This window comes from Manihot esculenta, chromosome 9, assembly GCF_001659605.2.
Source record: "Manihot esculenta cultivar AM560-2 chromosome 9, M.esculenta_v8, whole genome shotgun sequence".
In the NCBI taxonomy this organism is placed as follows: domain Eukaryota; kingdom Viridiplantae; phylum Streptophyta; class Magnoliopsida; order Malpighiales; family Euphorbiaceae; genus Manihot; species Manihot esculenta.
The window spans coordinates 4825057-4840074 of NC_035169.2; the positions used below are offsets into that span (position 1 = coordinate 4825057).

General features: G+C 32.9%; 2 protein-coding genes across 2 annotated transcripts; one reads left to right on the forward strand and one right to left on the reverse strand.

Moving 5' to 3' along the window:
* Positions 1-5512: 5512 nt before the first annotated feature.
* LOC110622702 (putative disease resistance protein RGA1) lies at positions 5513-10255 on the forward strand. The gene is made up of 2 exons (XM_043959874.1): positions 5513-5821; positions 8021-10255. The coding sequence occupies exons 1-2, from the start codon at positions 5513-5515 to the stop codon at positions 10253-10255; spliced, it is 2544 nt and encodes an 847-aa protein (XP_043815809.1).
* Positions 10256-11461: 1206 nt separating this feature from the next.
* LOC110622452 (polygalacturonase) lies at positions 11462-14714 on the reverse strand. The gene is made up of 9 exons (XM_021766951.1): positions 14333-14714; positions 14130-14258; positions 13875-14042; positions 13761-13781; positions 13270-13477; positions 13103-13184; positions 12898-13006; positions 11944-12060; positions 11462-11812 (listed from the first exon to the last, which is right to left on the reverse strand). Exons 1-9 carry the CDS (start codon positions 14621-14623, stop codon positions 11576-11578), a joined length of 1362 nt encoding a protein of 453 aa, XP_021622643.1. The 5' UTR covers positions 14624-14714; the 3' UTR covers positions 11462-11575.
* Between the last annotated feature and the right edge of the window lie 304 nt (positions 14715-15018).

A 15018-nucleotide genomic window follows, 5' to 3' on the forward strand; every position in this document is an offset into this window, starting at 1 on the left:
GGTCCCCTAACGAGGATACCGAGCTAGGAGAGGAGGACGATAGGGCCCCCGAAGATGCCGGGCCTCAGGGGCTGGAGATCATACCCTTTGTGGGTGCTGGAGGTTCTGAGCAGGAGGGTTCCAGACCTCCCGTAAGCAGTAATGTAGATAGTAGTGTAGAGGATAGCAATGTAAATGATGGTAATGTAAATAGCGAAACTCCTAGGAATGTGGACCCCCTAAAGACAATTTTTCCTTCAATAGTTATAGATGATTAGGCTGTAAATCTTCATTTTCCTTTAATGAAATTTCTTTTTCACTTATTTTGCTTGCTATTTCAATTTCATCGGACTACTTATTCTGTTAAACAGTCTAACTTGTTTGATAATAAACACTTAAGCTGTGCTTAATAAACTTTGTAAGGAATTGACTACATTGTCTTTCATTCCTTGTCTCTCAGCTAATCAAGGCTGAAAATTTAGCCAGGGACTTAGTCTTTGACTCATAAACTTTTCTAATTTTCACAAGGCATTCTTATCCGTAAGCTTTTTCCGAGCTGGACTAGCTGTACCCTTGAACTCTGTTTTTAACAGTGATCAAGGCTTTCAACTTACGAGTTTTTATCCTCGTTACTTTATTAACGTGAGCTCGGGTGCACAGCCTTTGCTGAGTAATAATAAGTCAGATCATGTACCATTCGTGATGATGGGCAGGGCTCGTCTTTCTGTCTTTAGTTTTGTCTTGACAGGGACTGGAGCTGAGGTTTTATCTGCTTCGTGCCCTTAGATTTTTCCTCGGATTGCCCCTTTACCTCCTCAGCATTTATTACATGAGTGGTGAGGGGGTAAATCCCTAGACGTCATTTGTAATCGCCTGGTGTTACTTTAGGATTTTTTTTTTTTGGCGTCAAAGCTTCCTACTGCCCCTAAACGTTTTATGTGCTGTCTGCTCTCGGGCATTTTACGGGCTCCTTGCTGCCCCTGGGCTTTACCAGTGTTGAGCTCACTTTCTTGAGGTCGGCATGGCGCTTTGGCGCTTTGGCGCCTGTGAGCCCTGCTTTAGTAGGTCGTATTGCTATACAGACGTTGAGGTGCCTTGATTTAATTTTTGTGATGTGCTAGTTACTTTGTGAGATCAAGGTCTCATTAGTTTTGTTAATCCGAGCTCTTTCGGGAGGTCGGTTTTGAATTCTTTTATTTCTATTTCAGAATTCTTCTGAGGTCGGCATGGCGTTTTGACGCCTTTGGCCGTTGTGTGAGATCGAGGGCTCTTTACTTTATGACTCGAGCTCCTTTGGGAGGTCGGAGTTTTAGCTTTTTATTTATGATCCCATGCCCCAATCTTTTATGTGAGGTCGAAACTTTTATTTTTTGCGTGTGGTCGCTGTGTATCTCTGCTTGCTGTGACCATACGATATCGAAAGATCTCTAGGGATCCCGGGTTTTGTTGCTCTGAGGGATCTTTGAGATTCTTGCCGGCTGTTTTTGCTCCAGGAGATCTTAAGGGATCCTGGCCGTTTTTGCTCCGGGAGGTCGTTTTGAGATCCTCGCCTGCCGTTTTTGCTCCAGGAGATCTTACGGGATCCTAGCCGTTTTTGCTCCGGGAGGTCTTTTTGAGATTCTCGCCGGCCGTTTTTGCTCCGAGAGGTCCTTTTGAGATCCTCGCCGGCCGTTTTTACTCCAAGAGATCTTACGGGATCCTGGCCGTTTTTGTTCCGGGAGGTCTTTTTGAGATCCTCGTCGGCCGTTTTTGCTCCAGGAGATCTTACGGGATCTTGGCCGTTTTTGCTCCGGGAGGTCTTTTTGAGATCCTCACCGGCCGTTTTTGCTCCAGGAGATCTTATGGGATCCTAGCCGTTTTTGCTCCGGGAGGATCTTGTTGATCCCGCCGGCCTTCTACCTCCAGGAGGTCTCTATGTTTCAATGAGGTCTTTTGGTATCTGTTCTTTTCCTCTTCCTGAGAGGGTTAGTACTCACGATAATAGAGATAATCACTGCATTACTACAAGATGGTGTTATTCATGCTTTCATAATACAAGAATTTTCTTTTCGTAAACATTCTAAGGAAAGTACCTCTTTTGTTTTACCAGCCTATTCAGCTTTTTGTTCCTCCAATGATCATATTGATGGTTCCACTGGACCCATCGTTTACTGGCCCTGTTCCTATTTTTCTGGGTGTCTGCGCTGCTGGGTTCAGATGAGGTCCTTGTCCTTCCAGTTTCTTTATAAAGTCCTTGAGGTGTCCCCTCTTTATTAGCCTCTCGATCTCAGCAATCAACTGGAAGCAGTCATTGGTGTCGTGGCCGTGCGTGCGATGGTACTGACAATATTTATCAGGATTTCGCTGGCTTGCTTCTGTTTTCATAAGTCTAGGCCATTGGAGGTACCCCTTGTCCTGGACGGCCATGAGCACATCGGCTCTAGAGACATTGAGGGGGGTCGGTGTTTCCGGGACCCACGGGAGGAGTGACCTTTGTTCTGAGACCCGATGGGGAAGTCTTTGGTCCCTTCGATCCCAGGGTTGTCGGTAAGGCTCAGGTCTCTTGCCGTGCTTTTTCTCGTGCTTCTCCGGTCTTCCTTCCTCCGATGGTTTCCTCTTATCTATCGCTCCCCTGGAGAATCTGCTTGTCACCAAAGCGTCGTCCTGCCTTATATATTTTTCAGCCCTCTTCATTAGCTCGGCTAGTGAGGTCGGAGGCTTCCTGCTCAGCGAACCAAAGAACTCAGCTGAGGTCGTTCCCTTCTGCATGGCTTCTACAGCCCTTCCTTCATCAAGCTCCGAGATTTGCAAGGCCTCTGTATTGAAACGGGCGACGTATTCCCTGAGTGATTCATCTCTCCTCTATCTGATCATCTCCAGGTAACTCGTCTTCCTATCCGCGGGCACCCCGGCGATAAACCAGCTGATGAAGCGGGTGGCCAGATCTCCAAAGCTACTAATACTTCCTGCCTCAAGGCTGTTGAACCATGCCCGTGCTGGCCCCGAGAGCGTCGTAGGAAATACCTTGCACATTAGGGCATCCGACAAAGTTTGCAGCTCCATGAAAGTCTTATAGTTCAAGACATGCTCCCTGGGGTTCCCACCCCCGTCGTATGTGACCATAGGCGGCATCATAAACTTCTTGGGGACAGTCTTTTGCTGCACCCACTTCGAGAAGGGTGAAGAGGTGGGTAGGAGGGCCTGGTTCTGATCCTTCATTCCTAGCTCGGCCAAGAGTTGTTCTCTCATCTTTTCCAACTTCTGGTCTACACTTTCTTCTTCCCGCCTAGGCTTCCTCTCTTGGCGGCCCTCCTCTTCCCATGTTTCGCTCCCCACTCTTCCGGTGGTTCCGGCGGAGTAGCTATCAACTTCATCGTTCTCTATCAGCTCCTTCACCCTCCTTCCATGGACTCGAGCTTCCGGCTCTTCCTCTTCTCCGGCTCTCCTTCTTCCGTCTCCGGTTTCTTGGCTGACAGTTCTAGGGTGGTTGAAGGTAGGCTGAGGTTCGTTGGTCTGGGGTTCTTCTACCACTGGTGACACGTTTGTGGGGGTGCTAAGGCCCCGTTGCTGCATTATTTGCCCCAACCAGTGGGCGGTGCTTTGTAGTTGGAGGGCCATGGTTTGGAGGTCCTGGTTGGACAAGGTGGTGGTGGAAGCATTTCCCGCCAGGCTTGGCGAGGGGTTGAAGGGGATGGGTATTTGGTTGTTTGGTGTTGTAGGAATGGAAAAGGAGAACTGCTGCCCCTCTTGGGCAGAGCTTAGGTCATTGGGAGTGACGTTGTTTTCATTGTGGTTAGCCATCGTGGATCTCAGTAGGTATTATAAGAGTGGAACTCCGGTGATGAAAAGATCTCCTTCATTCCCACAGACGGCGCTAATTGATGATCTGAGATCCAGAAATAGGGTTTTACAATGGGTTTTGTAAAACTGAAAAAGCTTAGACCTAGAGGAGAGTATTTCTCCTTTTATATGTTTCCTTTTGTCCGCTAGTGACGTGTTAACAGAGCTGTGTATCATTGGGCCACCTGTCCCTGCTACATTGATACAGACGTACGAGGGAATCAGATTTCTGTCCCATGCATAACGGCCTCTGATTCTCCCCGGACGCGCATGCGAACGGACCCACAAGATAGATGGGATGACTTCTTTCCCGGTTTCGGGCCGGGCCGGAAGGTGGGATTAACAGTGGGGTCCGAGTGGGCCGTAAAGGCTAGGGTGGTTTGATTGAGAAATTTAGATGGAGCCCGGTCTCAAGGCTGAGCAGGCTGGGCCTGGTGCATGTGTGAGGCTTGAGGGCCTCTAAATAATGGGCTGGTGTCGTGGGCTTGGCCTCCGACCGGGGCGAAGAAATTCAGCGGTCATCATAATTCATCATTAGTTTTTTCAAATTCAATTTAATCCTTTTAATTAAAAAGGTTTTAGTTTACTATTTAAAATTTAAAATATTAAATATAAATATAAATTATAGTAAACATTTAAATCTTTTAAAATTTTATGAAGAAATATATTTCATTAGTAAAAAAGTTAGCCAGTAGGATTTGAAACACTTGTAACAAGGCAAACGAGAGAATGGCCCAAAGAAAATATCCCAGAAAATAATTTTCGTGAATTTTTTTAAAAAGTAATTTTCTTTTCATTGTTGAAAAAAATGTTTAAAAAGAAACGACGTTAATAAATTTATACATAAAATATACAATGGCTTTAATAAAATTATTAAAATATAAATATCACTTAGCCTTTTAAAAAAATAAATACATATTTTTAAAAATAACCTAAATTTTCTATTAAATGAAAAATATTTTTTACATGGAGCTTAATTTAATATTGTATTTAGGAATGTAGAGAATTCGGTTCAAACTAAAAAAACTTATCGAACTGAATTAATTTAAAATTTTAGTTTGATTTTTTATTCATTTCGGTTCGATTTAATTTGATTTTTAATTATAAAAAATTTTAGTTATTTCAGTTCGATTCGATTTTGATTAAAGAAAAATTAAAAAAATTAAACCGAACCGATTAATGATAATAGTATATTATTTTTAATAATATGGATAGATCAGATCATATTAAGATTAAAATATTCTAATTAAATTTTAAAATATTAAAAATAAAGTATAAAAAATAAAAAATTTATTAAAAATTCAAATCGAACTAAATCAAATCGAATCAGACTGATTTGATCCGATTCAATTTCTAACTAAAATCGATTTGATTCAATTTCATAAATACTAAAATTTGGATTTTTGGTTGCTCACGCAAATTGTATTTCTATTTTCTAAACCAAATGGGCCCAAAGGTCATCATGTTGCTTGTAATTTTTGCCTACACCAGGAATGAGTAAGAAGATGGGAGAATATAGAATTTTATCTTCCAAAGACTTAGTATAATCTTTAAGTTCATCAGAAGAAAGAATAGAATTTATGCTTTAATTCACAACTTTGAAAACTCGATGCTTGCCAAATGAGTTTTCTAGGCTATAAAATGCATGGGATTTTGATTCAAATTTTGTTATCTATCTCAATTCCTACTCAAATAAAAATCAAAATCCACAAAAATGGCAATAGAGTCATTTGCTTTTAATATTGCTGAGAAAGTGTTGGAGAAGATAGCATCCCATAGCTACCAAGAGATATGTTTTGCATGGGGCTTGAAAGGGGAACTCAGAAAGCTTGAAGATAGCTTGTTGACTGTGAAAGCTGTGCTAATGGATGCTGAGGAGAAGCAAGTGAATGACCATCAACTGCGGTTGTGGTTGGCTAAGCTTAAGGATGCTCTTTATGATGCTGAGGATGTGCTTGATGAATTTGAATGTGAAGATCAGAGAAGACGAATGCTTCAATTGTATGGAACCACCTGCAAAAAGGTACGAGGCGCGCGATTTAGTTTTATTTTGAAATGCATAACTTATAATTTGAATTTCATGTCCTGTTAATTAGAATTGAAATATACATATTTTTTATTTTTTTAGAAAATTAATTGCTTATTTTTTATTTTATAAAAAAATATAAAATTTATTTGTTTGATAGTATTGCTTTTTTATTTTTACTACTTCTAGAAAACATTTGAAATAAAAAAATTAAAAATAAAAACTACAAATATTAATTTTTTTTATTTACAACTTTTATTAGATTATTATTAAAAAATTTTAAAATGTTATCTCATCAAATCAAATGCATGTTTTTAAATACATATCTATTTAATTAATTTTTAAAATACATTTTTATATTATTATAAAAAAATTTACTATTTATTTTTATAATATAAAAAAATTAATTAATTAATTTTTAATTTAAAAAAATAATTTTTTTTTAAATTTTAAAAAATCTACTAATCAGTTATTTTATTAATTTTAATTATTAAATATATTACTATTTAATTACTGTGGTATAAAAAACTCATTAATTAATCATTTAATTTTGTAAAAATACATACTAATTAGTCTCTTTAGTTCATATGATATGAAAAAATTTATTAGTTGATATTTTTATTTTAAAAAATACATTAAACCTCAATTGATAGAGAGATTAATTAGTAATCTTTTTTAAATTTTAAATATATTTTGATATATTTTTCAAAATAAATGGATAAATTAATGAGTTTTTCCGTATTACATAGAGTAAATAGTAATTTTTATTTTTATAGTACTTATAGACTAAAATTAATAAAAAAAAATTAACTAATAGACTTGTTAAAATCTTAATAATATTTTAATATATTTTTTAAAACTAAAAAACTACTAATAAGTTTTTCTATATTATAAGAATCAAATAATAATTTTTTATTATAATATCATATACTATATAACATAATTTATTACTTATTTTTATGTATAACTATTTATAAAATTATTTATATATTTATTTTATTATTAAATATCATATTTTAAAAAAATATTTTATGGTTTACGTTTATATAAAAATTTATATTTATTTTTATACAAACAGTTATTAAAAAATCATTTTTAAAAAATAAATAACACAAATAAAAAAAACTATTTTAATTTTAAAAAAATAAAAAATAAAAAATAAAATATAAAAATCCTATAATAATACAAAACACATCCTAAATTTTTCAATTTGAAAATCTTTAACACTTTCAAAACAATAAAACATTTTTACAAAGATCAAACTTCAAAAATTGATAGACAAAAACAAATCCAATAACAAAATATAAAGATAGACGTCAAAATAATAAATAATTTTGCTTGAGAGTATTGCTAATATGTTTTAGCAATACTTTTTTTTTGATATTTTTCTTTAAATAATAAATGATTTTGATTGTCTTATTATTTTTCATTATTAATATTATTATTATCATAAAAAATATGCACTCTCGAAATTAATATTTATTGACCATTTAACAAATATTTTTCTTAAAATGATTACGTATTAAATTTTATTTATTAAAAGTTACTTTTTTTTTTTGGAGAATAAAGAATTAACTTAATTAAAAAGGAACAAAATAAAAAAAAAAATTCCAAAATGTATTGCAAAGAGTAAAGGATATATTTTTTAGATTATTTGATTGGTTTAATTATTTTACGATTTAAAATAATATAAATAATAAAATAGTAAGTATTATTTAATTTTTAGTATTTCTTTTTAAAAATTGTGTCATAAAGTTCAATAAATTCAAATGATTATATTTAAAAATTTATAAAGTTAATATAATTACTATAAAAAATAATAAAACTGTATATAATAAAAAAAATAGTATTTTGTTCTTAAAACTATGATTGGAAGTATTCTCTAGCTAATTTTTGCAATAATATTTTAGTCCTATTTATAAAATTATTGTCTTAATATTATTAAAATAATCGTTTGATAATAATGTAATATTATTAAAAAAAATCACTTTTTAATCGTACATAATAATATACTTTAATATAAAATTTTATTTATGTTTAATAAAATTTTAATTTTAGCTACCTTTTTATTTATTGTTAAAAAATAAATAAGTTGTTAGGAGGTATAATAGTGGAGGTCAGATTTTAAATTATTTTTATTGACCTATAACTATAATTAAAGTATATAAAGTAATATTTTATATTTTTGGATTACAGATGGGTCACTTTTTTTCATCTTCCAATCCAATTGCATTTCGTTTTAAAATGAGTGCAAAAGTAAAACAAATAAGAGAAATATTAGATGAGATTGCAAGTCAGAAATTTAAATTTCATCTCACAGAACGATATGAAAGTAGGCATGTTATGCCTAGAGAAAGAGCACTCACTCACTCATTTGTGCAAGCATCTGAAGTTATAGGTAGAGATGATGATAAAGAAAATATCATTAGACTTTTACAAGACTCTAGTGATAGCGAGCAAATCTCTGTCATTCCTATTGTTGGAATTGGAGGGTTGGGAAAAACTGCACTCACTAAATTAGTTTATAATGATACAGAAGTAAAGAATCATTTTCAACTTCAAATATGGGTTTGTGTATCGGAAGACTTTGACATAAAGATTTTGACAGAGAAAATTATTAAATCTACAGAGGTTGGAAAACGATACGGTGTAGAAAGCTTGAGTAAAATGGAAATGGAGCAATTACAAGAAATTTTGCGAGAAAGCATTGGTGATAAGAAATATTTGCTCATCTTAGATGATGTGTGGAATGATGATCCTATGAAATGGAACCAATTGAAAGAGCTCTTGTGTATGGGTGCCAATGGAAGCAAAATCTTAGTAACTACACGTAGTAATAAAGTAGCCTCCATTATGGGTACCATCCCAAGAGCATATGAGTTATCGGGTCTTCCTGAAGATGAGTGTGTGGCTTTGTTTACTAAATTTGCATTTAAAGAAGGCCAAGTGAAGAGATATCCAAACTTGTTAAAAATTGGGGTTGAAATTGTCAAAAAATGCAAAGGGGTTCCATTGGCAGTGAAGACATTAGCATCACTTCTTCTTCTGAATACTGATGAAAGTTATTGGAAGTCTATAAGAGATAGCGAGTTATGGAAGATAGGGCAGAAGGAAACTGATATTTTACCTGCTTTGAGATTAAGTTACGAGCAGTTGCCTGCCCATTTGAAAAAGTGCTTTGCTTATTGCTCTTTTTATCCAAAGGACTATGAATTCTCTAACTGGGAATTAATTCAATTTTGGATGGCACATGGACTACTTGAATCAGCCAACCAAGATGAAGAACCGGAAGATATTGGGTCGCGCTATTTTCAGGAACTGGGGTCTAGAACTTTTTTTCAAGATTTTGAGACTAGTGAGGGCATATCGATTACATGTAAAATGCATGATCTAGTACATGATCTTGCATTATCATTGACACAAAATGAATTTTTAGCAATAACCTCAAGCACCACACACATCTCACACAATGTTCGCCATTTGCTATTTCCTAACTCCACTTCACTTCCTCAAGATCTTTCCACCCTTTTACAAGGTTTAGACCGTGTGCGAACTGCCATATTCCAGAGTGATGAAAAGAGTCCTAGCAGCCAATCAAACTTGGATTCATATTTATTGAGATTTCAATATTTGCGAATGTTGGATTTGGCTCATTCCAAATTAGAAATATCACTAGATTGGATTGGTGCTCTAAAGCATTTGAGAAATCTCCATGTACATGGAAATTCTAGAATTAAAAAGCTTCCCAATTCCATTTGCAAGTTATACAATTTACAAACTTTAATGTTATGTGAAGGTATTGAGGAGTTACCTAGTGATATAAGGTACTTGATCAACCTTAGATTTCTAATGTTTTCCACAAAGCAGAAGTTTTTGCCAAAGAATGGAATAGGGTGCTTGACATCTCTTAGATTTTTGGGCATTGCTAACTGTGAAAACTTAGAACACTTGTTTGAAGATATGCAAGGCCTCAAACATCTTCGAACACTGATTATTGGAGGTTGTGAAAGCTTAATCTCTTTGCCTCAAAGCATGAAGTACCTCACTGCATTAGAGATTCTTGCTATTGGCAATTGTGAAAACCTCAAATTGACATTGGAGGAGAAAGGAAAAAGTGATAAACACTACTTGGCGCAATTCAACCTTCAAAAGCTCATACTTGCGGAATTACCAAAATTGGTGGATTTTCCAGAATGGCTTCTTCAAGGATCCTCAAATACTCTCCAATTCTTAAAACTAGAAAGTTGTGAACATCTCAAAGAATTACCTGTATGCATACAGAATATAGCATCTCTCCAACAATTGGAGATTGAAGATTGTGATGAATTGATCGAAAGATGTGAACGTGGAAAAGGTGAAGATTGGTCCAAGATTGCTCATATTCCTAAAATTATTATAAACGGTTCTGATATCGATTCATCAGATGATTAGGTATTATAAATTATCTTTTCCCTTCATCTAAAATTATTATTTAAACTAAATTCTCCCTTTTTAATTTATATGCATTTGAAATATTCTAATATATGTATATAATTCAAAAAAAAGATAATAATTTTATTTATATTTTCGATTTCAGGTCTATTGAGAAATTGTCTACTTCAGCTTTTGATGTGCCTATTGAGCCTGAAAATTCAGATGAAAATGTGGCAATTGCTGAATCTAGTAATATTTTGTATTTGATATTGTGTTGTAAAAAATTGCTAATACATTTGTATCTCTAAACTCTTGTCACTTTATAGTGTCATACCTAATGTTACACAAAAAGTTGCATAAGGAGCTGCAAAGTTGTGTTATAGCTTATGTCTATCAATCATTCGTATGTGTAGAAATTAATATTTAATTTCTATAACAAATGACGACCTTTTATCTTTATTAGGTAGATTTTTTGACAGTAAATGTTTGTTTTTTTCTTCCTTTTGAAGGGAGGGAAGACTCTATAATAAAGAAGAGAGCGGTCCCTTCCCACTGGAATCATCTTCCTCACTTTTTCTCTACACTAGTAACGTAAAAATCTCTCGGAAAAAATGAGGGGTAGCTGCAACTTCACAAATGGAGACTCTCTTCGCATAGATTTTCAATATTTGAATAGTTTTTCATTTGAATTTTTCTTCTCCTTTACTAATTTCATGTATCCTTTATTTTTATTTTCAGATTTTCCTTATAAATTGGATGATTAATGGGTAGTTTTCTTAGATTTTAGAAATTAGGTATATAATATTCTATTTTAAATTTGGATTTAAATTAATTTCTATTAATGAATTGGGTTTTTGATGCTTGATTATTTTTCTTGTAATTCATTATCTTGCTATTATCTTGCTTTGTGTTTGAATAAAATGTAAAAAATTAAAAAATTTATTAAAATTCAAACCGATCAAATCGAACCGAATCAGATCGGTTCAGTTCGATTCAATTTCTAACTAAAATCAATTCGATTTGATTTTTATAAATATAAAATTTTAATTTATTCGATTTGGTTTGATTTTAAACCAAACTGACCGAATACCCCGGTTAATTATCAATAGATTATATGTCATGGGTTAAAAAAAAATGCATAGATCCAATGAACTGCAAAGAATTTCCTTATAGTTGAAAAATACTTACCTTATGATATAAGAAATAGAAAATCAAATAACCTACCAATCTTTCTTCATTAAATTCAACATTAAATAGCCTTTAGCTTACAAATCCTTAAATAGTATTGCATTCTAATAATTAATAATAAGAATGACAACATGAATGAAAATATGCATCTTACATAGAACTTAGTGAGGGACATTGAGGAAGAACAAGTCCCAATTCAGCTAAATTAACATTATTGCATAAAGCTTTTGCTGTTTGATAAGCTTCTTCAGTTTCCAAGACAACATCTTGCAATAAAATATCTTGACATGGATAAGCTTTGCTACATTCAAATTTGATTGCCACTTCAGTAGCACTTGTCCCCTTTATGTTCTTGTACATCACATTTTTCACTTTAACTGCTGATTTCTGCAATCATCATCCAAAGTATTCAAATTTCACCCCATTTTGTTAATAACATGAAATTTTAGGGACTAAATTATAAATTTTATTAAATTTCAGTGCAAGTGTTTCAACTTAGATTTAATTTGATTATTTACCTGTTCTTTACATGGTTTATGATGATCACAATAGTACTGATTTATTATAATGGGGTTGCTCACATTGTGCATTTCAATGTTTTGAAACTTGATGTTCTTGGCTATTCCTGACCCTCCCTGCAAAGAAAGGAAACTAAATAATGACAAAATAAATATTTTTTAAAAAAACTTTATATACATAGAAAATAATCTTTGAGATATGGTAGTATTATAAAATAATAGGAGATTTACATTTTAATCTTTTAATATTGTCATTATTAACAAGTCAGTCCTTATATTTTCAGAAACCTATTAAAATATTCTTAACTTTTCTTTCCGTCAACGAAATAATCATTCTGTTATTTTTTCCGTTAAAAATAGATAAAGGATGAGAGAAAAAAATTTTAAAATTCAATTTTGCCCTCAAATAAAATCCCTCATTTAGTTCTTGGATATTGCTATTATGAACAAGTCAGTCCTTATATTTTCAAAAATCTATTAAAACGTTCTTATCTTTTCTCATATCTATTAAAACGTCTTTATCGTTTCTTTCTATCAATGAAATAATCCCTCCTCCTCCTTAAAAAAGAAGATAAAGAAGAAGAAGATGATAATGAAGAAGAAGAAGAAAAGGAAGAAAAAAGAAAGAAGAAGAATTTCCTCCTCCTCCTTAAATAAGAAGAATAAAAAGAAAAATCGAAAAAGAATCAAAGAAGAAGAAGAAAAAGAAGAACCAAAGAAGAAGAAGAAGAGAAGGAAGAATCAATGAAGAAGAAGAAGAAGAAGAAAAAGGAGGAAAAGAATGGAGTAATTTAATTTTTTGCTATATTTTTAACGGCTAAAATAGACGGAATGACTATTTTATTTACGGAGAGAAAAAATAAAAATATTTTAATAGGTTTTTAAAAATGTAAACACTTGTTAATAATGATAATATCAAAAAACTATATTGTAAATCTTCCAAAAATAATTAACCTGCCATGTTTTGATCCTGACACCATTGGTAGTCCCAGAAATCTCAGCCCCATCAATAGTTACTTCTGAAACATAATCTTTTGAATGGCGAGACCCTAAGCTGCCAATACTGCTTGTGTTCAAAATCAGAAAGGAGAAGTTAATATTAGTAGCTAGCTAATTAATCAATGACTAGTATTGAAATTTAGGTTAGAATTGATGAGACCTTATTCCATGACCTGGCCCACAGGATATGTTCTTGGCTTGCACATTTTGGGACCCACTCACAATAGAGATACAATCATCACCTTCAATACATTTGAATCACAAATAATTAAGTCATCAAACCAGAAATAAATTATGAAACTTTATTGATAAACGATCATATAATACCTGTTCCAATAGATGAATTTGCAATTTGGATATTATTAGTATGAGTGACATGAATTCCATCTGTGTTGGGGCTGTGCTCAGGTGAAGTTACATTAAGATTGGAGACTTGAACATCCTTGCTTCTTTGAAAAGAAATATGCATTTGTTGTGCATTTTGGATTGTAAGGTTGTCCACAACCAAATTCTGGCATCTGTAGAAAGTGAGAGCCTGCCCAATTTCAATTTTCCAAAATTATGATTTTGATTTAATTTGATTTATCCTTTAAATGAAATTTTAATACTTTGATTATGATATTATACACTTTATTTTTTAGTATCATCAATTTATATTAAAAATGAATATAATTAAAAAATTAATAGGAAAAAATTAACAAAATAATAAATGATGCTTGAAGTCATTTATACTTTGATCAAGATCTGAAAACCATACTTGAAATCCACGTATAGCGGCAAATAACAAAATAATAAATGATAATCATATACACACATACCGTAGGGGCGTCCTTGCAAGGCTGCAGATCAACAAGAAACAACAAGAAGAATCAGTTTTCTTCATGAACTGCAAGAAGAAGAAGAAGAAGAAGAAGAAGAGAGAAATAGCTTACAAGATCTTTATCAACTTTGCATGAATTTTGCCACCATATATTACCATTTCCATCAATGGTTCCACCACCTTCGACTAACAAATTCTCAACTTTATCAAACACTAGCCAGTGTCTCTCGTCTTCTTCATAGTCTGATCTATCATCTGATGCTTCAATGATTCCATATATCTGCCATTTCTCATTTTCAAAATCCTCCATTAATTTACTTTTCTTCAAGCTCTGAATATGGAGATTAAGTAAGAGCTCTGCTATTACCTGCACTGTAATATTGGATTTGCATGGACCTGAGAATCTAACTGGCTTCAAACGATACTTCTTCTCAGGCACAACAATAACAGCTCCTTCTTCAGACGAACAAGCTTCCTCCCATGCCTTCTCAAATGCCTGAAAAAAAAACCCATATATTACAGTAAAAATAATAAAATAAAAGTTATAATTTTACATGATTGTGTACGTACTTCTGTATCATCATCATGATTGTTATCAAAGTTAGGTTTGAAATCATCAACGTTAACTTTATGAACTGAAGTTGATATGCTACCAACTTTATCATCAAATATCTTCACCTTGAAGTGGCCATCTTCAATGGAGTTGATATAAGAAGGGTAAGCTCCAGAATCATACCCATCTTCTTCTTGAAGATAATGATTAAGGGTGTCTCCTTGTAAACAATAATAGCAAGGAATAATGGCAAAGAAAATGATGATGATGAAGAAGAATAGATAAAGGTGAAGTCCTTGCAAAGGCATAATTATAATGAATTTTTCTTGTTTTGCAAGGGAGAGATAAGAAAATGAGAAAGTTATTGAGGAATTTGATGGGAAAGATTATTATGGAGAAATGGGGTTTGGATTGAAGTAAGGAAATGTGATGATGGTGCTTGTGCATTTATAGAGACCGATAGAGAGAAAAAGAAAATGTTGCGTAGCATAATTTTTGTCTAAATTCAATTCACTAAGAAAATATTTATCTTAATTTATGAAAATAAATTTATAAGCACTGAAGTTTATAATTTATTTAAAAATATTTATAAGAATAAATATTTATATTTTGTTTAAAAATAATAAGAGTGATGAATAAATTAAATTAATTTAAATTTTATTATTAATTTTATAAATAAAAATAAATTGAATTTCATTAATAA